Raw genomic sequence first — 24,359 nt, 5'->3', positions numbered from 1 at the left:
CAATTGAGAATGTGTGGTGCATTATGAAGCGCACAGTATGGCAACGAAGACCCCGTACAATTGTGCAGCTGAAGACCTGCATAATGGATGAATGTGGGAAAATTCCACTTTTTAAACTTAACTTAGTCTTCAGCGCCTAAATGCTTAATAAGTGTTATTAGAAGAAATGGTGATGTTTCACAGTGGTAAACACTCGACTTTCCCAATTTTTTTGGAGCGTGTTGCAATCATCTGATTTGAAATTACTGTACATTTTCAAAAAACAATGAAATTCACAAGGCAAAACATCATATAATGTTTAGTTGTAGTGCTTTCAATATAGCAAAGGGTGATTATAATTTACAAATCACTCCTTTTTATTTTTATTAGCATTTTTCATACTATCCCAACTTTTTTGGAATTGGGGTTGTAATCAATTTAATGTAAAAAAAAATTGTTTATTTAATTTAAATTATTTAATCAAAAACTTTTTGAAATAATTTAACATTTTAAATAGCTGTCCTAAGTGACATTTTACCACACAAATGTAACTTTCAGTGAAAATGTTAAATATAATGTAAATATTTTAGGAAAGCAATTTTAATTAGCTGTCCTACGTGCCTTAATTTTTACCACACATACATTTTATTTTTTGTGAAATTTATTTTTTTTAGTCAATCAAATGTAAAATAAATGTGTAATTTAATTTAATTTATTAAATAGAAAACGATTTAAATAATTGTCAATTTTATATAGCTGTCCCAAGTGACACTTTACCACACAAATTTAACTTTCCGTGAAAAGGTAAAATATAATGTAAATGTGTAATTTATTTTAAATTATTTTTAATTTTAAAACAATTAAAAATAATTTAAAGTTTTTAAAAAGCTGTCATTTGCAAAAATCTCTTGTACCTGCTGCTGATGATACAGAACTCATCCTGGGCTCCCAAACTGCTTGACCAACACAGAAATATACACTTTCAATGAAGATGTTAAACAGTAATGCTTTATATTTATTTGTTCAACACTTAGAAACTAGGTATAACCAAAGTTTTCACCATGAGAAAAAGCAAAAACAAAGAGGTAAAAATTGTGTAGTGTGAATAGTGTGGCTGGTAGCAAAAATATGAATAGAAATGATAAGCTGCAATCTGAGACTTACTTTTGTCCCTTTCGACAATAATGAGCTACATACTGTATACAATGTGTTTTCCTGCTTATCAAAAAAACAAAAAAACAAAACAGAAGAACCTTTTTCCAGGAGTGGTGCAATATGGAATGACCATATACTGTAGAGCTTATTCAAATCCAAAAACATTAAGACATGAGTTCAAAGTATCTTGAATCTTTCAAAATGGCAATCTGTATTGAAGTGCATTGTGCCACACTGATAATCTTGTAGTGATATTTTCACATACATGCTTGCATTCACTCACAAACAGACAAAATAATCTTTGGAAAATCTTCTATTCATACATAGGCTTACACTGTTAAATGAGACTCCTGTAAAAGTTGTTTTGTGGTTAAAACACGGCAGTCTGGGATATGTTGAAACGCAATCTCTCTAGAAGATACCAGGCAGCAGACGGTAGGGCACAGCCGCGGTGTAGCGGTCCCAGTCCTTGCTGTACTTGTTACTACAGCGGTGCTCATCACGCACACAACGGTGAACCAGTAGAATGGTCATGTAAACGATGTAAAAATAGGGCAGCAAGTGCTCACCGCCACAGGCCATGCAGTATGCCAACGATCCCATCAGATCGCCCGTGTAGTTCATGTGACGGGCCATTCCCCAGAAGCCCGACGTCATTAGCTTGCTTTTGTGAATGCCGCCGTCGGCTGAACGGTACGAACACTCAATGAAGGTGGGCTTCTTACCCCAGATTTTGCATTTGCCTTCTGTGCGACGGAAAAGATCTTTCTGATGGTTGGTTGAGCGAAAGATGTAGTATCCCACTATACCCAAAATAAGCACAACTGCAGCGTGGGGCGTGGAAAGCTGGACTGGGTTGTAGACCAGGTAAAGGCCCTAAAAACAAGAAAGAAAAGGAATGCTGAGATTTACACTACCTGCACATCAAAATATGTCATGTTATTAATTGTAAAATTAATTGAGGTCCTGGAACAAAGATGGGTGATGGGCAGGTTCGGTGGGTGCAATCTAGGGATGTGCATAAGTAATCAACTAATCGAGTACTCGTTCAGCACCAACTAATCGACTATGAAGAATACTACTCGAATATCAAAATAGTTTTTTCTTTGTGCATTTGTGTGTTGTAGGCAATGCTGAATTATCCTGTACTTTGCCTCTTAATCTCTCACCAAATCTTGCAGTAAAAATGTTATCATAGCATTAATAAATAATGAAATGTAATGAGAATTTAATTAATGCATATTGTTAATTTTCCAAAAGAAATGCAAAGTTTGTTGAAGTTATCTTATTTTGAAACCATTCTTGGTAAAGTTTGTGAATAAAACAAAATATAAATTTCTCGTAGGTTTCATACTTATTTTATAACTTACATTTTTATTTACAAGTAATCGAATATTTGTTTTTTGTGGTTTAGAGTACTCGACTACAAAATTACTTTATAATGCCCAACCCTAGTGCAATCTAGGGTCATGTTTAAAATAAAAAGAGTATGCTCGACACCCCCGACTGACATTGCAAACAAGTGGTACAATGCAACATAATAAAGCTGTCTTGGAGTGTGCAGACAGCTATTTTGATTATAGTGGGACCAATCTTGATTTGTTGTGTTGCAACACATCACTTGCATTGATCTAGCAATACAATGGAGGTGAGTTTCTCTATAACTTGCATTGAATGAGACCCTCCCAAGACATGACCCATATTAAAGACATCATTATTACATAAAATGTTATTTTTTCATGAAATGTCTGTACAGATCATAACATCAATTTCAGGAACATGAGGCGTGGGATCCACTAAAATGGATCCAATTTCGAAGTGCTGAAGATATTGAGCAGATACACACCTGCAGTGTGTAGAGGAAGGGAAGCCAGACACAGTCTCCCCAGCCCAGATACCAGCCAAAGTGATCATGGCAGATGTCAATAGTCTTGAGGTACCAGGCTTCATTCCAGAAGAAGTCCAACACATAGATGGCCTTAGAGAAGAATGAGGTGCATTTATGATATAAATCAAGGATAACAAAACATTGCATGAAACTGCTGCATGAGTCATGTTTGAAATTAAAAACTAGGGATGCACAGCAATAACGATTTTGTTTTTGGTATTCAAAGGCACACAGAATGCACTGCAAATCACAACAATAGTATTAATATTTGGAGAAAAAGAACACTTAAGATCCGTAAAGTTGTTTATTAAAAAAGTGATCCAAAGGCAAAGATGCCACGATATATATTATATTAGAGATATAAGAGAACTCACGTAAGATTAAATGCAAATGCCAAGCAATGCATTAAAACCCTTTCACGCATAGTAGTCACTACAGTGGACAGCTATTGCATCATCCCATACATTGCCACCCACTGGCCAGCCGTTGTAAGTGCAACAACATTTTCTCAAATCCAAGATGGCCGACGGAGTGCCAAAAACGCTGGCTAGCGCAGAAATACCTTGCCAATCCTTCTATAGAAGACCCTCGCAGGTAAATAAAATTTGGTAACATCAAGTAACTACTAAGGAGTAATTCAATTGTAACATTTTTGAAGTATTGCATTTATTTTGGGAGGAAATTACAATTAATCATCTGTCCACTAATTGGACATCATGCATGGCTGGCTATATGTCAACTACAATTCATTCTATTACTGCAACTTTGTTGTTCTTGAAAATACTTCATCTGCAGTAACTTTTTGGGCTGTAATCAATTGATTTATGTTTTTAGAATGTAACTTGCAATTTATGTGACGAAAACAACATTTTGTGCAGATTAGTTCCATTATGTGAGTAACAGTTATTATCTTTATATTTTTTAGATCTCAAGTGCAGTTCGAGATAGAAAGGCCTACAAGATAGTGGAGCAATTGCCATCGGAGTCAAGTGAGGATGATGCTAGTGGCAGTGATGAGGAATGGTTGCCAGAAAAAGGATTAGGAAAGGCTAGCAGTAGTGATAGTGGAGCTGAGGATGCAGAGGGAGTTGAGGATGCACCACCTGACCGAGCTCAAGGACAGAAAAAAAGCATACATGTCTGGAAAACCAAAGACAACCAGTTTGAGGGAGACTTGCCTTCTTTTTTAGGAGAGTGGAAAGAATGAGGGTGGGAGAAAGGAGATAGCAGCAAGAAGTAGAAAGATGGTGGGAGGGAGGAGACAGGAGCGAGGAGTAGAAAGATGATGGGAGGGAGGAGACAGGAGCGAGGAGTAGAAAGAGGATGGGAGGGAGGAGACAGGAGCGAGGAGTAGAAAGAGGGTGGGAGGGAGGAGACAGGAGCGAGGAGATTTTGTTGGTCAAAATGGCTTTCTGTGCTTTAGTGCCACCAGTTGCTATGGTCCTGGTAACTGCAATGGCTTCTAGCACATGATCTAAAGCTTGTGTATTATTAGGCATTTCTTTGCCAGGTGAAGAAAAACAAATCAACAGACTCACTGTGATTCGAACCCACATATGCAGAGCACAATGGATTAGTAGTCCATTGCCTTAACCACTAAGCCACTTTGTCCTGTTGACAGTTGGATAAATTTTATTAGTTGCAAGTTAAAGCATAAGTTGTTTCGCAAGTACTTTTGAGAGAATACTGGACATAACATTTCAATATGATGCTTTACGACACCAAAAAAAGTGAGCCGACGAGGATGGGATTCAAACCCACACGAGCAGAGCACAATGAATTAGCAGTCCATTGCCTTAACTACTCGTCCTATTGTATTTGTCCTAGTGCTATATTGTGGTGTAGTTGGATAAGTTGTGATGCAAAATCCTTTGAGAAAATTCTGCACATAACGTTTTAACATGATGCTTTACAACACCAAAGACATGAGCCGACATGGATGGGATTCGAACCCACACGTGAAGAGCACAGTGGATTAGCATTCCATCGCCTTAACCAATTGATCACATGGTTGCAATGTTAAATGGAAATTATGTATATTTAGAACAGTAAAAAGCTTTTGTACCTCTTTATACATTTTTTTAAAAACTTTTTTTTTTGTCCAACAGGTAAAAAATCACAAGTCAGCAGTAATAGAGTTTGTCTTAGCAAGTACTTCTAGCTTGTTTTGTAGTGCCATCTAGTGGTTTGATGACTCACTTGCAAAACATTGACCAAGATCATGGAGTTTGTCACATAACCATACAGCTCCTGCTGTTTGGCAGCATAGGACAAGTTAATTAGAGTCCACGCTATGATACCGGGCCGGCCATTGAAGAAAAGCTTGAAGTCAAACCATTGTCCAATACGAGGGTTGAACTCAATTCCCATCATGTAGTTATAGAAGATGTTGCCGGTGAATTTACTGCAAGAGCCAAACAAGAACAGGACAATTAATCAATATTAATGCAACATAAACAGACACTTTGTGAATGTTATAAAACTATTATATTCTCACCAGTCTTCTGGGTTGGTAGGGAACACGTACGCCTTGATGAAAGCAAAAGTGGACACAGCATAGCCGAGGATGTTGGTGCACCACAACAGAGGGATCCAGTTGTCGATGATGATGGTTGGTGAAAACCAGTGGAAGTATTGAGCGTTGGCCACCCACAAAACATGAGTTATTATCCAGCACTGTAGACCGTTGATCTCATACTTATTAATCAGACCTGAAAGCAACACAACCACATTATATGGCTAGATATGACTAGATTTGACAGACTAGGACACGCTCCTGAATAACCTATAAAAAGCACACATAAACTATATTATACTATTATGTATTTGAAACATTTTGGTACACTGAACTATTTATTCAAAAGAAAAGAACAAAACAGATCTGAACCCATTTATCCATTCACCTGCTGGTGTTCGAGCACCATCCTGAACTCCTCCCGCATAGCCTGGCAAGATCTTGTGCAAGAAATCTGGAACGCACATGTACAGAACCACCTAGTGTAGAGACAACCTTACCTTAGTCCAAAGCCATTCAAATCATGTCATGTCCGATTTACACTTCTCTACTTCTCCATACCTGAAAAGTGACCCAGATGGCATAGATTTTGGCTGCAGCCCATGTGAAGGAAGGGGCACGATTCCAGATGGTAAGCAGGGTGGCATCACCATTGTAGAGGTCCAGTAAAGGGTGGCTGATGGAGCACTGGTACTGATCACATGCCATGACGAAGAAAAAGACAATGAAAGGGGCCAGACACAGCAGCAGGAGCACACATGTCAGAGAGAACCAATCTACCTCCCTACAAAAATCAAGAGAAGATCAACATTAGAGTTAATAGGATATTTGTGGATATTGGAATTTTTTATGAAGGAATCTGTGAACTGTAAATCACTGCTGATAGTTTAAATTTATAACTTAACTTACAAGTGTTTTACAGTATGTCAAACTATTCCAAAGAGAAATGTAAATATTGCATATTGGTTATTGGAATTTATGCAGTTGGTTTTCTTTGTATTGTTGATGATAATGATAATCTGATATTCTCTCCCTAACTTTTGTTTATTTACATGTGCTGTAGTTGTATGAATCCAGTAACTACTTGTGTCGGGGACTGGTTTGAAGAAACAATGGTACAATAATAATTGATTTACCTTAATATAAAGTAGAGTTTGTGGAATATACAGTGGAGTATGCATACGGTTGTCTAGTTTTAGTCAAGTCAGTTTTATTGAAAATACTGTCAATATTTATGAGGAAGTAGACCCTTGAAACTACAATGTAATAGATTATTCATTGTTTTAAAAATGTTAATTTGAACTGATTTCGGCCAGGCCGATTAATTAGTCGATATTTGGCCATTTTGCGATTATCGGCATTGGCCGAAAACCGTGTTCGCTCAGCCGATTAACAGAAGTGCTAACTGTCCCTTGTGTCAGTTCCAAAATCTACTAATAGATTTGTCAATGAATAGTCAAAACTTTCTGTTTTCAAGGGTTTTTTTTTTTCTTTTCAAGTTTATGCAAATTTGAGCAGATATTGTATTCAATAAGTGGGGTGGGGGGGTTCACTTTAGAAATTCGGTCGACCACTGCACCACTTTATAATTATTTACATTAATAATATTAACAAACATTATTACCTTAGATAATAATTAACATATCAGTAGTTAATGTACTTTCAGATTAGAAATGTTGTTAAACTTTGCATTAAAACTATTTACATATTGTATATATACCTTTAAATATATACAATAACATAATGTATGTTAATGACTTGCTAATGAAAGCTATTATAGAGCTGTTCTGCTGTGTCGTCAATTTGTAGGTGAACCCGGAAGTCTAATTCGCCACGGGTTCCCTCTGGATTTTCCTTTTTCATTTTTATAATGGGGTTTTTGAACTTATATGTAAAATAAGGTCTGTGGTAAACATTATTTGACGATACATGGCCGTTTTGTTCTACAACGTAAATGACACACTTTCATACCTCAAACGTGAATTTTGAAGCCGCCGTTCAATTTTTTAAAAAAGTATGTTATTCAATACCGCTTTAAAATTCACATTTGAGGTATGAAAGTGTGTTATTTATGTTGTAGAACAAAACATCCACGTATCATCAAGTAATGTTTATCACAGACCTTATTTTACACATATGTTCAAAAACCCCATTATAAAACCCATAGGAAAATCCTGAGGGAACCCATGGCAAATTCTCTTCTGGGTTTTTGGACTACAAGCTGAATAACTCTATTAAAGGTGCACTCAGAAATGCTTTGAATATGTCGTCTTTGACTTACACTGACACCTAGTGGTGTGGATGCAGCATCATCCAAATGCAATAGTTTTTAGTTACCGATGCCATTGTAGAATTTCACTATGCACAGTCAGCCATGATTAATTTAATCCATGAGTGAAAGTGTCCAATAGCAGGGCGGTTACAAAGATTAAGCGAGTAGTATTCGCTGGTCATGTGATTCTAACATGGCAGCTCCCATGAGGGGACCCTCTCCATGTAGCTCCTGCCACAGACAGCACACCTACTTGCACTCAAATAGTCTGGTGGAAACACAGAAATAAAGACCAACTGCACCGCCAGGTGTCGCTGAAATAGCGTAGTGTATAAAGATGGTGTGGGTGTGCTTTTATCAAGCAGTCTTCCCGGGTTCAACTCCCCCTGTCGCTCACTTTATCCTGTTTCCTTTTTCCACTCTTAATATTTCCTTTAATACTACTTTTAATAATAAATAAAAAGGCCAGGGAGTTGAGAGAGAAGTTTGATCCGGGTGAAATTAACCATGGTGTTACTATAGTAATATGGTGTTAATATAGTAACCATGTTTAATTTTGTGGTTACTATGATTTTACTACAAAATTCCATGATTTTATGATTCAATGGTCACTGTAGTAAAACCATGGTTATTTTTTGTAAGGTAAACTTAGGTTTTGAGATATGGGTTGGAGTAGGGTGTCTGTGAGACTCTAAATAAACACAATAAACACGCTGCAGTGATGCCCCTACAGTATATTGCATGTTAATATTTAATTAGGAGTGCAAATAATATCTGCCACTATTTGCACCGGGGTGTAAATAGCATCTAACACTATTTGCACTTAGTGCAAAGATTAAACTTTTTGTTGCTATTTATTTACACAGTGTAAATAGCATCTATCGCTATTTGCGCTTATTTGCATCTATTGCTGTTTTAAATTTAGTGCAAAAAGCCACTGTCTAAAAATTATGTCAAACACAATTTCATAATGCATCTAGTTGTTCATCTAGATGTAGAGTTCTGTGCTGGTTCACATAAGCAGACTGAAAAAAAAAAATAGTAATGGCTTGGATATGTTTTATTCGTCCGGGACATTAGTATAATCATTAATACTATATCACTTTAGAAATGTTTAAATGTTGAACATAGCTGATTAGTATTCAGTATAACGCAGGGGCGTAGATTCCAGGGGGGATGGAGGTGAGGTAACCCCCACCCCCACCCCCCACCAAAAAAAATCTAAACAAGCAAGTACAACCCCCCCCCCAATGTTCAAGCCAAATCTACGCCCTTGAGTATATGACTGAAACTACTGCAATCCTCTACAAAGCTCTTGAGCAACAACCTACACATAATCTGTATGGACTCTGAGCACCGTCCTGTAGCATCCAACTAAATGCTATACCTATATAGTCAGAGCTGAGCAGTGACTTACCATGCCCTTCCCCACTGTACTGGCTCCTTTGCATGGCCTTTCGCCCCAGCCCCTGCTCCATTGGAGCTGGCCTTGTGGCGCTTTCTTACAGCGTCAGACGCAGTCATGGATCCCTGAGGGAATGAAATTTAGAAAACAATAAGAGAATAAGAATAAACTCCCTGCATAAGAGACCCAGCCCTGTAATGAAGTGTAAGAGGAGAACAAAGTACACTGTAGATAACAGAGATGACACACAAGGATTTAGGTGTTATATACGAGTTATTTATGATTAGGTAATGGCATATGCATTAGAGGCTGAAGGCTGCAAATGCTTAAAAACATCAGGGCCAATTTGTGAGCTTTGTACATGGTTTGAAACAATGCATTAAATAATGATGTACATTATACGCATAAGCCAGTCAAGGTTTGTTTCCTTTAGTGCAACCACATTATATTATCTCTCCAACTGATATGAGGTCGTGAAGTTATCATCAGCAAAGGCTTTTTTGCATGGTAAAATTTTAAGTTTGCAGAGAATTATGCACCACTAAACGCACGTATTACGTCAGGAATTTCGAGTGACACCTGTGCGTCACAGTACGTCTCCCATACAGGTGACAACTCCTCGATCTTAATCCATATTAAACCGGTTTGGAAGGTGAAATACGACACCAGTGCTAAGAAAACCTTCGATGAATGAAAGATTAAAGTCGTATCAATGTCATTATCCGCTGTGTAAAGCTTTAATTTTTACATTCATCTTGATGCAGGGATTACAACTTTACTTTAAAATCGTTCATAAACCTAGTGTAAGCAACAGTTGCAGAATAAAATGAAACATATATATATATATATATATATATATATATATATATATATATATATATATATAGCATAAGTGGTTGCACTCGGCAGAAAAGAAACGTATACTAAATTGATATTATTTCAGAGACTGTAATATGCTGCACTTGCGACGTATGGCTTTTCAAATGAAAATAACAATTAATGGCAGATCTTTAGTGCTTTTTAAATGTATGAAATCAATTGTTTTGCTTAAATAGTTAAAAAAAAAAATACTTACAGTTATAGGTGATGCTGCGCCACTTGACACGCTGCCCTGATGTTCACAGTGATGTAACGAGATAAAAGGGAGTCTCCTGCAGAATTCTAACTCCGCCCACAATCAACGTAATGACCGTTTGTCCAATCAGAGCAAAGTGAAAAACATATTCCTGTCAGTGATTGGACAAACTAGACCTGAACCCATGAGCGCCTGATGAACTCAGCAATGATAAGCCTCGCTGTTTTGTCATGGGCATCAATTTGCACCACATTTATGCAGCAACTTTAAAGAATTATTAGATATTTAAGAATATATATATATATATATATATCGATCCATATTCGAAAGGCACATATCAGATTTATTAAAGACACAATAAAAAGTTTTAAGATTTATTTGGCCCACTGGCAGCAAAAGTGTGACAAAAATGTGTGGCAGATTATTTAAAATGTTTAAAACGCAGAAACAAGATTCGTGGTGATGGTTAAGCAGTTTAATATGGAAGTCGTGGAGTGCCAAATTTAAGAAATATTCCGGTTCAATTAAATTTAAACTCAGTGGACAGCATTTGTGGCATAATGTTGCTTACCACAAAATTTGTTGCTTAATTTTGACTCGTCCCTCCTTTTCATTAAAAAAAAGCACAAATCTAGGTTACAATGAGGCACTTACAATGGAAGTGAATGGGGGCCGATCAGTAAACATTAAAATACTCACTGTTTCAAAAGCATTGCCACAAGATATGAACAACATGCATGTTAACATGATTTTAGTGTGATAAAATCACTTACTAACATTTTCTGTGTATAAAGTTATAGCCAGTTTTTCCATCTTCATTGTCATGATGATGTGATGTCAACAAACCCTAAAATGACTGTAAAAATTACGATTTAAACAACTTTTCAGCTAAAATTTTTTAACACAAGATTTAAAGTGCTTTTACAAAATTATAAGCTTCACATTTCTGCCCTTAAACCTTCTAAAAATGGTCATGATGCCTCACAGTCTGGATGAAACCAAGCTGGGGTCCGGTCCCGGACCGTGGTCTGCTAATTGGTGACCGCATTGTGACATTATGCCACAAATGCCACCGATTGAGGTTAACTTGTATTAAACCCAGAATATTCCTTTAAAAAAGAATGACGAGATAAATAATCAGTCTATTTATTTAAAAACAAAATGTGAATAAATAAACCAATTTAGAAATGGACAAATAAATAGACACATTTAAATGTGTTTACGTAAATGTAATTATATTTAACATTAAAATAGTGCATTAAAAATATTATATATTTAATTCATGTTTAAAATGCAATTTAACGAAGCAATAAAATAGCACATTAATAAGTCATCTAAAAAAAATAAATAAATATTTTCCAGTTGCTTTTCACGGCTTCCATAGTTTAATAGTTGAAAAGTCGTTGTTTAATAGTTAGGGATCAGGGCAGCTCACACAAAGGTTTCAGGGTAAATCACTGATGCACACTTGAGAAAAGATCATTATAGCTGCTTCACCGTCCCTGTGATTGGTGCTCTGCCAATCGTTCTGTATTAGTTAAATGTCAATTTTTAATTGTATTATTTAGGCTTCATTGTGACTTTTATTTTGAAGTGGACATTGAACTTACGCATTACAGACACCGGAACTAATGTAAATAAAGTTCTTGAGGACTTTTGCACGATTATTGTCAAGTGCAAAGTAGTTTTGAAACATTTTAAATAAGTCCTGGCTTTTTAAAATGGGTCGCAAGGTTACATTAGCGACTTGCTCCCTGAATCAGTGGGCATTGGATTTTGAAGGCAACTTGACCAGAATACTTAAAAGTAAGTTCTGACAGTTCACTTGTAATTTGTAAACCTCTCACATGCAGTACTGTCTATTGAATGGTCTTAAAGTGACCTCGTCCGCATTTTTACATGGACTTTATTCCCCAAAACAGGTATTGAGATAGCCAAGCTGAAAGGAGCCAAATACAGACTGGGACCAGAGCTGGAGATTTGGTAATTACAGTCTTCTGTAAATCACAGACTGTTGATATTAAATGAGAAAAATGTGTAAAACTTTTAAGAAGATATAGATACACTGTGTTTGGGATGCAACCATGATATATTTAATTGAGAAATGTATTGCACTGATAAGCACAATATTTATTGTTTTAAACTTAAAACATCTGCAAAAAATAAATAATCATATTAATAATATTAATAATGCATATGAAAACAGAATATTTCAGTTATTTTTGTTAATCTAGTTTTTTAATTGCACATTTTGTTTTCTAACATAAAACAGCTAAAAATATAGATACGCAGTGATTTGGGATGAAACCATGATACATTTAATTGATAAATATATTGCACTCATAAGCACAATATTCACTGGTTCGAACTTAAAACTTCTGAAAAAAAATAAATAAATAAATAAAATAAAATCATATGAAAACAGAATATTTCAGTTATTTTTATTAATCTAGTTTTATAATTGCACATTTTGCTTTCTAACAGAAAACAATGTCCCATCGTGTAATTACAGTGATCTAAATTTAATGTAAATTTAGTAATTCAGGTCAAATGCGAAAACTGGTCAAAAGGCTGAAAACTGACAATACCGTGTTTTTCGGACTGTGACAAAATGTTTTGTTTACATCAGTGGGTATGGCTGCGCAGACCACTTCTATGAATCAGACACCCTGCTCCATTGTTTCCAAGTACTGAAGTCACTCTTGGAGTCTCCTTTGACCCAAGACATCATCTGTGATGTGGGAATGTAGGTGAATTACACTGAGTTCGGCAATAGATCTGCAATGGTCTAAACATTAGAAAAAGTTTTTAAAATATGGTTTCTAAAGCATTAAAATGTGTTTTAATGTGCTCTTTCAATAGGCCTGTTATGCATCACAATGTTCGTTATAACTGCAGAGTAATTTTCTTGAACAAGTAAGCTTTTTTATATATATATTACAGTGCTATAAACCATTAGCATTATTGCTTAATGATCAGATGATTATGATAATGATATCTCTTAATGTCTTAATCTGAGGATCTATTTTTGTATCAAACAGAGAGATTCTATTGATTCGTCCTAAAATGCTCTTGGCAAATTACGGTAACAACAGGGAATTCCGATGGTTTTCACCCTGGACTCGTCCCAGGTGTGTACATTTTGTGATAAATTAGTTTCATCTTTATGTAATTTTTCCCAGGAAGGTCTATAATTGTCAGAAAATGTTCAAATTGTCAGAGATAAATATAAATATATCTCAAATAATGTTGCATTGATTGTACCGTGTTTCTTTATAGACATATTGAAGAGTACTTTTTACCAAGAATGATCCAGGATGTGACAGGACAGGTAAAGTCCTTCCCACCTTTAGCAAAAAGGAATTTAATAAGCATCAAAATCAGCCTATCATTTCATAACACAGAGAGTCCTTGTACTATTCCACTTTTTAAACAAACTTAATCCATGTTTTGGCCAACTTCCTAATATCATCAGTATTTTTACAATGTTTAATCATTCTTTTTTTTTTTTTCTCCTCTTTTCTCCACAATTTGGAATGCCCAATTCCCAGTGTCCTCGTGGTGGCGTAGTGCCTCAGTCCGGGTGGCGGAGGATGAATCTCAGTTGCCTCCGCGTCTGAGACCGTCAATCCGCGCATCTTATCACGTGGCTTGTTGAGCGCTTTACCGCGGAGAAGTAGCGCGTGTGGAGGCTTCACGCTATTCTCCGCGGCATCCACGCACATCTCACCACGCGCCCCACCGAGAGCGAGAACCACATTATAGCGACCACGAGGAGGTTACCGCATGTGACTCTACCCTCCCTAGCAATCGGGCCAATTTGGTTGCTTAGGAGACCTGGCTGGAGTCACTCAGCACGCCCTGGATTCGAACTCGCGACTCCAGGGGTGGTAGTCAGCGTCAGTACTAGCTGAGCTACCCAGGCCCCGATTTAAACAGAATTTTTTTTGCAAATGCAGACTTAAAAGGCTTGCATGTGGCCTTTAGTAATTCAGTACTGGTACAGTTTTGAGGGTCCTTTTTTACATTTCGTGCAGATTAATGTAAAAGGATCATAGATAACTCATCTGGTCTCCTCATTGGTAGGACACAGTGCCATTTGGAGATGGGGTCCTGTCGACCAAGGACACCTGCATAGGGAGTGAAATTTGTGCTGAGCTCTGGAACCCTAGAAGGTACTGCTCTTAAATACAGTCGCGGTTTCACAGGGATTGACTCTGTTCAGTGATCTCTATTGTCTTTGTAAAAGGCTAGGTTCCTCTTCCTTAAAACGTGTCCTAATCTCTGCAGATATAAGACCAATCAGCTGTCATAAACATTTTGAGACTTTAATGTTATGATTTACTTTGCTGAGATGAAGAGTGAATTCTGTACTTATAATTTCATAAAAGCTATCTTTAGAAGATTGAACATTTACCTCTTTTCTTAGTCCACATGTTGACATGGGTTTAGATGGCGTTGAGATCTTTACCAATTCTTCTGCGAGTTACCATGAGCTACGCAAGGCTGACCACAGGGTAAACTTGGTGAAATCTGCAACCACAAAGGTAAACCCTCATTTTATTGTGTTTTTATTCCTGCCTTTTGGAACAGAAATTAAAATTCTCTGTTTGAAAAAGTATTGCCATTAACAGAGTCATGTCCATTGCGTTTTTGTTTTATTATGTGTATTTCAACTAAAGTATTTTTGAAAATATTCATATGTGAATCAGCTAGATCTTAAAGGGGTAGTTCACCCTAAATGTAAAAATCTGTCATCATTTACTCACCCTCATGTCGTTCCAAACCCATATGACTTAATATCTTCCGTGGAACACAAAAGAAGATGTTAAGCAGATTGTTAGTCTCAGTTACCATTCACTTTCATTGTAAAAAAAAAAAAAAAAGATGCAGTGAAAGTGAATGGTGACTGCGGCTAACATTCTGCTTAACATCTTTTGTGTTCAACGGAAGATACAAAGTCATACAGGTTTGAAATGACATGAGGGTGAGTAAATGATGACATTTTTTTGTTTTGGGTAAACTATCCCTTTAAGTGACTTTTTTAAAGACAGTAATGGCAATGAGCCTTATATATTACTTTTGCACGTTTTCAACCAGTTTATTTTTAGTTTGTAAAACATAAAAAACATGTTTGTTTCAGAGTGGAGGAATCTATCTATTTGCTAATCAGAAGGGCTGTGATGGAGACCGTCTGTATTATGATGGGTGTGCTATGATTGCCATCAATGGAGATATTGTTGCCCAGGGAGCACAATTCTCACTTGAAGATGTGGTAAGAGCTCAGTCGGGCCTATTCACACTGAAAGGGATAGTTCAACCAAAAATGAAAATTCTCTCATCGTTGACTCACCTTCATGCCATCCCAGATGTGTATGACTTTCTCTCTTCTGCACAACACAAATAAAGATTTTTAGAAGAATATTTCAGATCTGTTGGACCGTACAAAGCAAGTGAATGGTAACCAAAACTTTGAAGCTCCAAAAAGCACATAAATGCAGGATAAAAGTAATCCATACGACTCCAGTGGTTTAATCCATGTCTTCTGAAGCGATCTAATCAATTTTGGATGAGAACAGACCAAAATGTAACTCCTTCATCACTGTACATGTTGCCATTGCAGTCCCTATTACACCTCTTAGTTACTGATGCATGCGCAGAGCGCTAGATGGCGCTAGGAAGTGTAATCGAGCTTTAAATCGTGATCACCAAGGAGACTGCAGATGTCAAGGTTTATAGTAACAAAATGACTTATATTGATCTGTTTTTCACCCACACCTATCATATCGCTTCAGAAGACATGGATTTAACCACTGGAGTCTTATCCATTATTTTATGCTGCCTTAATGTGCTTTTTGGAGCTTCAAAGTTTTGGTCACCATTCACTTGCATTGTATGGACCTACAGAGCTAAGATATTCTTCTAAAAATCTTTGTTTGTGTTCTGTAGAAGAAAGAAAGTCATACACATATGAGATGGCATGAGGGTGAGTAAATAATGAGAGCATTTTAATTTTTGGGTGGACTATCCCTTTAAAGTTGGAATACTGAGACTTTCCAGTCTGAGTCTGTGTAGAACATGCTAAACATTTATATAGGATCAATAAGATAAGGTTTTTTTTAATGTACAGGAGGTTGTCACAGCCACTCTTGATTTGGAAGATGTACGCAGCTATCGAGGGGAGAGATGTCACCCACACATGGTGAGCAACTTTGAAAGTCATGAGAAATGTTTAAAGCAGCATATTATCAACTCCTAATTATTCTTCTGTCTCCATGTATAGGAGTATGAACACAAACCATACCAGAGAATCAAAACAGAATTCTCTCTGTCTGATTGTAATGACATGTGTCTGCCCACACACCAGCCTATGGAGTGGATTTTCCACACCCCAGAAGAAGAGATCAGGCAAATGCACTCTTAAATTAAATATTCCAAATAAAAACGCACTAGGTTACTTTTTCCACTGTGGAAAAGTTGTAGTGTATAAATGAATAGTACTTTTGAAAGATCTCACCTCATGGTGGTGTAGCCGGTCTTGCTTGACCCGCTCCAAGCGGGATTCGAACCGGCGTCAGCCGGCATGGGAGGCGGGTGCGCTAATGAGGTCAGTCGCTAGTGCGCCTCTTGAGGCCAGGGGAGTAAGGTTCACACACTGCACAGTTATTTACCAGCTGGCTACCGTTACAGTGGCTTCTGTGTTGACATGACCAGCCGATTATTACTCACTGTATGTTGGTTAACCCTCTATAATCGGACACTTTCTAAATAAATAAATAAATGGTAAATAAATCACTAATTTGTAAAAATTAAATTTTGCATTGGATATTTCTGCTTTTGATAGTGGTCAGTTTAAAGTACTGGACCATTGTCGTATCGGCCAGCGAAACATTTTGTGTTACCTTGTGACATTCATTTCTTCCTAACTTCCTTCTTCGTCATCTCTGTTTGGAAATAAACTTTCAGATGTGAGCAAGAGAAAACAGAAAGTGCAATACATAAATTTTTGTTATAAACCAAATACAGTTAATAAATGGGTAAAAATAGAGAATCATGAACTTTATAAAGTTATATGAATTGTGTTTTATTGGTGCAGCATTTCTGAAATCTAATGTAACTTTTTGTTTGTTTTTTTTAGTCTTGGCCCTGCCTGTTGGTTATGGGACTACTTAAGGAGGAGTGGACAGGTGTGTTTTTTCATGGTAGCTTCAAATATGAGTGTGTGTATTTGTACCATATATAGATTTGGAGAATTTTATGAAACTTTATGCTTATGTTCTTACCTTAACTTACAGCTGTAGCATATGTTTATTAGCATATTACATCTATGTGCATTCATGAATATGCATATATTCAGTTCTCATTGCTGTAATGCATTTAGATATTTTACGTTTGAGTTTGTTTGCACCGGTAATTCTCATTATTCATGATGTTTCTAAATACTTTAATACAGTTATAAATTATGCTATTAAAGGCAGTGCAATAACCACTACCATGGTTTAAAAATATTTTATAGTTTAAATAGTATATCATGAATGTGCATAACATTAATGAGAACGAGATTTTTCATATACTGCAATGAGAATTGGAGGGGAATGTACTTAATTGTCATGAAAATGATGTCACAGTGCAAAAAAAAAAAAAAAATATTTTGGGGTGAAATATGACTTTATGAAATTCAACTATAAGTTACGGTATTGGTGTATTTTATTCTCTCCAGGCTGGTTTCCTTCTTCCTCTTAGTGGTGGTGTAGACAGTTCCTCGACAGCCTGTATTGTTTACTCCATGTGTGTGCAGATCTGCCATGCCGTCAAAGATGGCAGTAAGACTGATGAATAAACATGCACAGCAGCCTTCCGAAACATAATAAGCACCTCATTCATAAGCTTATTTAATGTTCAAAACCCTAAGTAAGCACTCCATCCCTCTCAGATTGTCAGGTGTTGGAGGACGTGCAGCGGGTGGTGAATGATTCGTCTTACAGGCCAAATGACCCTCATGAGCTGTGTGGACGCCTCTTTACTACATGCTACATGGCTAGTGAAAACTCCTCAGAGGACACGCGCAACAGAGCCAAAGATCTCGCTGCTCAGATCGGCAGGTTAGTGGATGCCATGGAGTACATTTAACTGATACGTAAAGAGTATGATCATGAACAGTGTTTCTCCATAACTTGTATTACAAAAGAATATAAAGAATATTATCATACCACAATTTGTTGAATCACTAGTCATTAGTAGTGCTTGCATTGCTATTACTATTGTTTATACGTAGGGTTAGGGATTTGCACAAACCCCTAAACTTAAAGGGGACCTATTATGCAAAATTCACTTTTACATGGTGTTTGAACATAAATGTGAGTCGGCAGTGTGTGTACACAACCACTCTACAATGTTATAAGTCCACCCACTCCTCTTTCTTATATTTCTATTAATCAAAAACAGTGTCTCAAAATGATCTGTTTTCGTTTCTGCTCTAAAGTGACGTCACTTTAGAGCAGGCCTCGCCCACGACTGGTGACGGACTCCACCCTATTATCATAGATCCTCCCCCGAGTGATCTACACACAGTCCGCCATTTTTTTCCACGCTGGAGCAGCTACAGTGAGAAGAATAATGTCTCAGCTTCGTAAACGTCATAAGTGTTCTGTTGTTGGCTGTAAAAGTGAACATAAGAGTCTTCATGTACTCCTGGCATCAGAGCCACTGAAGACGCAGTGGACAAGTTTTGTTTTTGAAGCAAATGTGCCCCAAAACATACCAAAATTTCTGTATGTTTGTGCAAATCATTTTACACCAGACTGCTTTTTGAATGAGGATCAATATTGTGAAGGTTGCACGGGAAGGGACGAGTCAGGAAGCTCAGACACCGGCAAAGTAAGGCTTTTATTTTCTGCCCTCTGCACAGCCTGTACACTCTCTCTAGTGTTTTCCTGGCTTCACCAATAACAGAAACTCTCCATAAACTTCTTAAAAGATATGCAGCTTTTTGACATTCAGGCCACACGCCAACACTGGACTGACGTGTCGTTCTCTCTCTGCTTCTGACGGTGGCGTGGCTGTTTATATGCTGCTCTCCCCAGCTCACTGGAATTAGAGACAGGTGTTGGACATAATTTAGCTCCGGTGTAAGCGCCCTTACCGCTTTCTCTCTCTCCGGACGGGTGCTCGACCACGCCCCCGCTGCCACAAATATAAAGCAGGATTTTCCAAAAATGTGATTCTCAAGCATGGATCAGTACCAACTGTTCGTGTTCCAGCTTTAGTATTGCACTTTATATTTTGTTATGGTTTGCAAATCGCCTTTCCGAATGTGCTTGTTAGCTGATTCCACGGCTAATGCAGCTAAAGTTACCATTGTCTCTGATTGTATGTTGTTATTTTTACGCTTACTGTCTGTATAATAATAGGGGGCGGGGAGCAGCAGCTCATTTGCGTTTAAAGAGACACACACGAAAACAGCATGTTTTTGATTCCACCTAAAAAGAGGCATTTACAACATTGTATAATAAATGATCCGTGGGGTATTTTGAGCTGAAACTTCACAGACACATTCTAGGGACACCTGAGACTTATATTACATCTTTTAAAAAGGGCAATAATAAGAAAACATGTCCACCCCATATCTTCCCAAATTTTTCAGCTTCCTGCAGGGAAAGATGCATTTCTTGAAGAAACACTATATCATATTTCTTACGATTAAGAAAAGAAATAACCTTCCTTATTTTTATGGAGTGCCCCAACCCATTCACATTCCCTGTGGAGAAAGATATCCCACTCATATTAACGTTTGACATTTTGATATAGTAGAAAAAATAAATTGTGTGTCAAAAACAAAATTATACAGACCACATTTCAACATTAATGCAACAATAAAACCCCGAACTTCCCCCTGAACAAAACAAACAGAAAAAAGAAAAACATGCGCATTAACTCCGCGCACGACAGCACCAAACGGCGTCAATCCCTTTAAACTCAAATAGCCCATGTATGCCTACGAGAGCCCCCGCGACAACTTTGCCATCGGTTTTTGGTCAATTTTGCCTCACAAATTTGTAAGGCAAAATTACATAACATCAAATATTTTGTAAAACAAACCCCAGCCAATAGGCAGAATAAACAGAAAGAACGTTTAGACTCATTCACAGAACTGTCTCGAAGGTGTATTCCTTCACAAAACAAATTCCAGCTGATATAAAGCCGTTCAGTTTCCTTGGTCAGACAAACGAATCTTCATTGAGCCAGCTGATGAGTGCAGAAGATGACATAATCATTCCAATGTCCCACGAAAATACTCCACAAATCATACTCCAGCCGACAGGAGGCATAAGCACAAGGAACTGACAGATTCATCAATAACTGTCCCGAAGAAGTGTTATTTAACAAAACAAGCTCCAACCGCTAGGCGGAACCAGCACAAAAGGAAACGAAACACGCATCCCGGTTCCTCGGATGGTCGAGTCAATTCACTCGGAGGCCGCATAAAATATATCCCATGATTTACACAGTCCGCCAACTTTATAAAAGACATCCTTTGTGTGGGCATGTAGATATTTTGCAGTCATCCGTAGTGTCTTTTCTCAATCTGCCCGGGAACTTCATTGTAAAAGTGATCTTCCGTCAATGCAAAAGTTTCTTTAAGGAAAAGTGTTAATCCACAAAACAAAACAAACTCCAGCCGCTGGGCTGGGCCAACGCAAAAAGAAACAAAAATGGCACCCAGCTTCCTCCGAAAGCCAGAGTATGTACAGTGAGTCAATCCTCTCACAAGAAAAACACCCAATGGTTACTCACCCATTGTTTCCATAAAAGACATTGCCTGATTGGGACATGTAAATACTTTGCTGCCGTCTTTGGTGTTTATTCTCAGTCTGGCTGGCAACATCAGAGCAAAAGTGATCTTCTGCTGATGTAAGAGTTTCTTGCATTCCTTAAACCGTGCTATTACTTTATTGAGTCATCAAGCTTACAATTTTCACCTGGCAAGTGATAAAATGGGTGGCAAAAATCCCTTAGACTTACATTGACGGACAAAACCTGATTCATATCGAGGGGCCAGAATATCAATGAACTAAAAAGCACCCACAACATACTAGCATCGTGGCATTGACTTTTGCACTAAAATTTTTCTCTGAAAATTTAAACATTTAGTTTTTATTCAAATTCTCTTCTCTTACAGTAATCACCTGAATATCAACATTGACATGGCAGTAAAAGGCATGCTGGGAATCTTCTCCATGGTAACAGGGAAATGGCCTCAGTTCTGTGCTAATGGGGGAAGTGCCAGGGAGAACCTGGCACTGCAGAATGTTCAGGTACAGTTAGCGCTCATCAGCAAATAATTTGTTCGGCAAATAATACTTTGACCCCTGTAAACACCTTAAACACTTTAAAGGTGCACTTTCTATTTTCTGCATCATTAATGGCACCAAACGGAAAAACTGTTGCCAAATGATTACCCAAAATCTCTTCCCGCCTGCCATTGTTCAAACAGTTTGAAGCTAAAACAAACAAGAGCAAATTTTTTAAAGGCTGTGTTTACACTCTTCAGGAAGTCAACCCTGTTGAATGGTTTACTTACAGCTGTCTTTGTACATTTAGCTGTGATAGGAGAAAGTAATTCCATAGTGAAGAATTACACACAGTGGCTTTAACAATCTAAAAAATATAACTAATAATTAGAACGAAGTCTTACGCAATAACGTTCCACAAAGTTGCTGGTGGCTATTATGAAAGGCTATAGATTTCATTGATCCATTGAGGGTGATTAGATAGATGTAGAGAATTACTTACAGGTCTTGTTTTATGTGGCTCCTATAAGACCTGTGACAAAAGCGTGGGCTTGAGAATGCAGTTTCTGTATGTGCTAATGTGCTGAATTTTTCAATATGCAATTTGCTGGCATTGTAACACAACCACTTCAGTTTTCACAGCAACATACTGCAGTTGGACACCTCGAGCCCCAAACGACCTATAGGTTTGCTGAGTTTAGGGTTTATGCCTTTGCTGTTTTACAACACAAGTAATACTACAACATTTGTCTATGATTTGCAGGAAATATGTGCTTTGGATTTGCATGTTTGTCATTATGTTTGAATATGTTTAGCTTATTTAACTGAACATAGTGATGTCACTTTTTTCTTTTGCATCATGCTACATTTACACTGATACATGTCAGTATAGTCCAAGATCACTGTTATATCAGCAAATGAAACATAAACAAAAAATTACTTAGTGCACCTTTACTTTATCCATTGATGATGAAATATTGCAGAAATTATGCAACACATTTATGTTGCTTAGGAGTGTTATACTTCTCAGTTCAGTCATGACAACTCTTGGAAAGATTTAGGATGTTAATGTGGGTATGACATATTTATAGAATATTGGTCTTTACAGAGTAGATCTACATGGCTGCTGCAGAGCAGGTTCGGAGACTTGCTACTGCTTGAACATACACAGAAATACCTAGTTAAGCATATGTACATGCTACTGCTGCTGCACAATTAGAAAAACACAAGACATGATGCATCAAGCATGTGTGATTTGCTATTGCACAATTATGCATAAATACAAACCCATGTAGCAGATCTAGACAAGTGGAGCTGGGGAGGAGGTGGGTTTCAGAGAAAACTCGCAGTGTGCTGCAGTGAAAACTTACTTGGGGAAAGAGAGAGTACGCAAGTTTATTGGCTACACGATTACATGTCAAACGACCAATCAGCTTACACCATGTGAGCCATTTGGCTTGACATATCACATGTGAGCGAGCTGATTGGCTAACATATAACAAGTTCAATGAACCTTCCAGCTTGCACCATTCAGAGTTTAATTCCTGAACTTAGACATTTATAATTTCACAACTGCATTAATAAGAAGTGCATATCCTTTGAACTTAACCTATAAATATTATGTATGTATTGTGTCCTTTAACACAGGCTCGTATTAGGATGATTTTGGCCTATCTTTTCGCCCAGCTTTGTCTGTGGGCTCAGGGAAAACCTGGTGGCCTGTTAGTTCTTGGTTCAGCAAATGTTGATGAGAGGTATGTCAACTTAGATTCATTTTAATTTGTTACTTACATTCAGTTTGCCACAGTCTGTAGTAATGGAGGTCATTTACACTGAGTATTCTCTGTTCTCGCAGTTTGACTGGATACTTCACAAAGTATGACTGCTCCAGTGCTGATATCAACCCCATAGGGGGTGTTAGTAAGACGGACCTGAAGTGCTTCCTACAATACTGTGTAAAACACTTCCAGCTCACTGCCCTTGTAAGGTGTGTAATATTTATTTTTGCTACACATTTGATGATGAGGTCACTGCACATGTTTTGCAGATAAACCCTATTTTCAGCATGGCACTCATTCATTTAAAAGTAGCTGAATATATGCACTTTTCCACTGCACATTATGGTTCGACTCGACTCTGCTCGCTTTACTTTTCTGAGCTTTCTTTTCCACTGCAGTTTAGTGCCGCCTCAAGGTGGGTGGGATTATAGGCTGATCGTCATAGTTGTGCTGCCTCCACTGCCATGACATCATCTTAAACGCGACACAAACATACTGACTATCTCATTGTGCTGCATAAAGCAGTTGTTGCATGGTGATTTTACACAAGTGTAACAGTTAAATTGGCCTGGTTGTTTTAGAAGCAAGCTTTCCAGTAGCTGGTCAACTAAATAAAGTGAAGCTTTCAAGCAGAATATAGAGTTAACGTAACATAACGTACCATCCTCCATCGTAGACTTCAACAACGGCGAGTCAAGGGCACTCTCCCTCCCATTGCTCACCGGTCTATTGCCATAGTAGCGTCCATTTGGTCGAACCACTTCCACTTTCTTCTGTTTGAATCACTCCGGCTGTTGTGGTCCTTGATGGTTCTGTAGTCACTTTTCTTTTCACTTTTCCCTACACTGTTGGTAGGTCCGGTGGTAGCCATGTGCGGCCAACAGCTGAGACACTTCCTAAAAGACTTCTGCGTCGTTTCGTTTGTCGCTAACGAGAGGAACGTCTGCACCTCGTTTATTGACCACGGCATGGTTTTGCACACAGCCATTTCTTTTTACAAT

At 37.6% G+C, this 24,359-nt stretch overlaps 2 protein-coding genes across 2 annotated transcripts in view; one reads left to right on the top strand and one right to left on the bottom strand.

The window, feature by feature from the left end:
* Positions 1-965: 965 nt before the first annotated feature.
* dhcr7 (7-dehydrocholesterol reductase) lies at positions 966-10,370 on the bottom strand. Its single transcript, XM_051653394.1, has 8 exons — positions 10,290-10,370; positions 9,227-9,339; positions 6,099-6,321; positions 5,926-6,016; positions 5,520-5,733; positions 5,222-5,426; positions 2,981-3,112; positions 966-2,010 (listed from the first exon to the last, which is right to left on the bottom strand). The coding sequence occupies exons 2-8, from the start codon at positions 9,331-9,333 to the stop codon at positions 1,546-1,548; spliced, it is 1,437 nt and encodes a 478-aa protein (XP_051509354.1). The 5' UTR covers positions 9,334-9,339; positions 10,290-10,370; the 3' UTR covers positions 966-1,545.
* Positions 10,371-11,916: 1,546 nt separating this feature from the next.
* Positions 11,917-24,359, top strand: part of LOC127413559 (glutamine-dependent NAD(+) synthetase-like) — a 16,916-nt gene continuing 4,473 nt past the window's right edge. Inside the window, exons 1-17 of the mRNA XM_051650805.1 lie at positions 11,917-12,095; positions 12,212-12,272; positions 12,919-13,035; positions 13,152-13,205; positions 13,331-13,420; positions 13,569-13,620; positions 14,376-14,464; positions 14,719-14,836; positions 15,433-15,564; positions 16,420-16,491; positions 16,573-16,697; positions 17,428-17,476; positions 18,010-18,112; positions 18,223-18,391; positions 21,469-21,604; positions 23,228-23,334; positions 23,436-23,567. Coding sequence (XP_051506765.1) covers positions 12,011-12,095; positions 12,212-12,272; positions 12,919-13,035; positions 13,152-13,205; positions 13,331-13,420; positions 13,569-13,620; positions 14,376-14,464; positions 14,719-14,836; positions 15,433-15,564; positions 16,420-16,491; positions 16,573-16,697; positions 17,428-17,476; positions 18,010-18,112; positions 18,223-18,391; positions 21,469-21,604; positions 23,228-23,334; positions 23,436-23,567 — 1,691 coding nt within the window. The 5' untranslated portion in view covers positions 11,917-12,010. The remainder of the gene's footprint in view (positions 12,096-12,211; positions 12,273-12,918; positions 13,036-13,151; positions 13,206-13,330; positions 13,421-13,568; positions 13,621-14,375; positions 14,465-14,718; positions 14,837-15,432; positions 15,565-16,419; positions 16,492-16,572; positions 16,698-17,427; positions 17,477-18,009; positions 18,113-18,222; positions 18,392-21,468; positions 21,605-23,227; positions 23,335-23,435; positions 23,568-24,359) is intronic.

Source organism: Myxocyprinus asiaticus, chromosome 2 (assembly GCF_019703515.2).
Source record: "Myxocyprinus asiaticus isolate MX2 ecotype Aquarium Trade chromosome 2, UBuf_Myxa_2, whole genome shotgun sequence".
Lineage (NCBI taxonomy): Eukaryota > Metazoa > Chordata > Actinopteri > Cypriniformes > Catostomidae > Myxocyprinus > Myxocyprinus asiaticus.
This window is presented reverse-complemented; position numbering and strand designations above follow the sequence as displayed.

What these genes read in the sequence shown, in the direction of transcription:
- dhcr7 (XM_051653394.1), bottom strand. Translation starts at nt 9,333, where the DNA reads ATGACTGCGTCTGACGCTGTAAGAAAGCGCCACAAGGCCAGCTCCAAT. An exon ending in TGGTGCTCGAACACCAGCAG is followed by an intron (nt 5,734 to 5,925) that starts GTGAATGGATAA and finishes TGTTGCTTTCAG; the next exon opens with GTCTGATTAATAAGTATGAG. An exon ending in CCTTCCTCTACACACTGCAG is followed by an intron (nt 2,011 to 2,980) that starts GTGTGTATCTGC and finishes TCTTGTTTTTAG; the next exon opens with GGCCTTTACCTGGTCTACAA.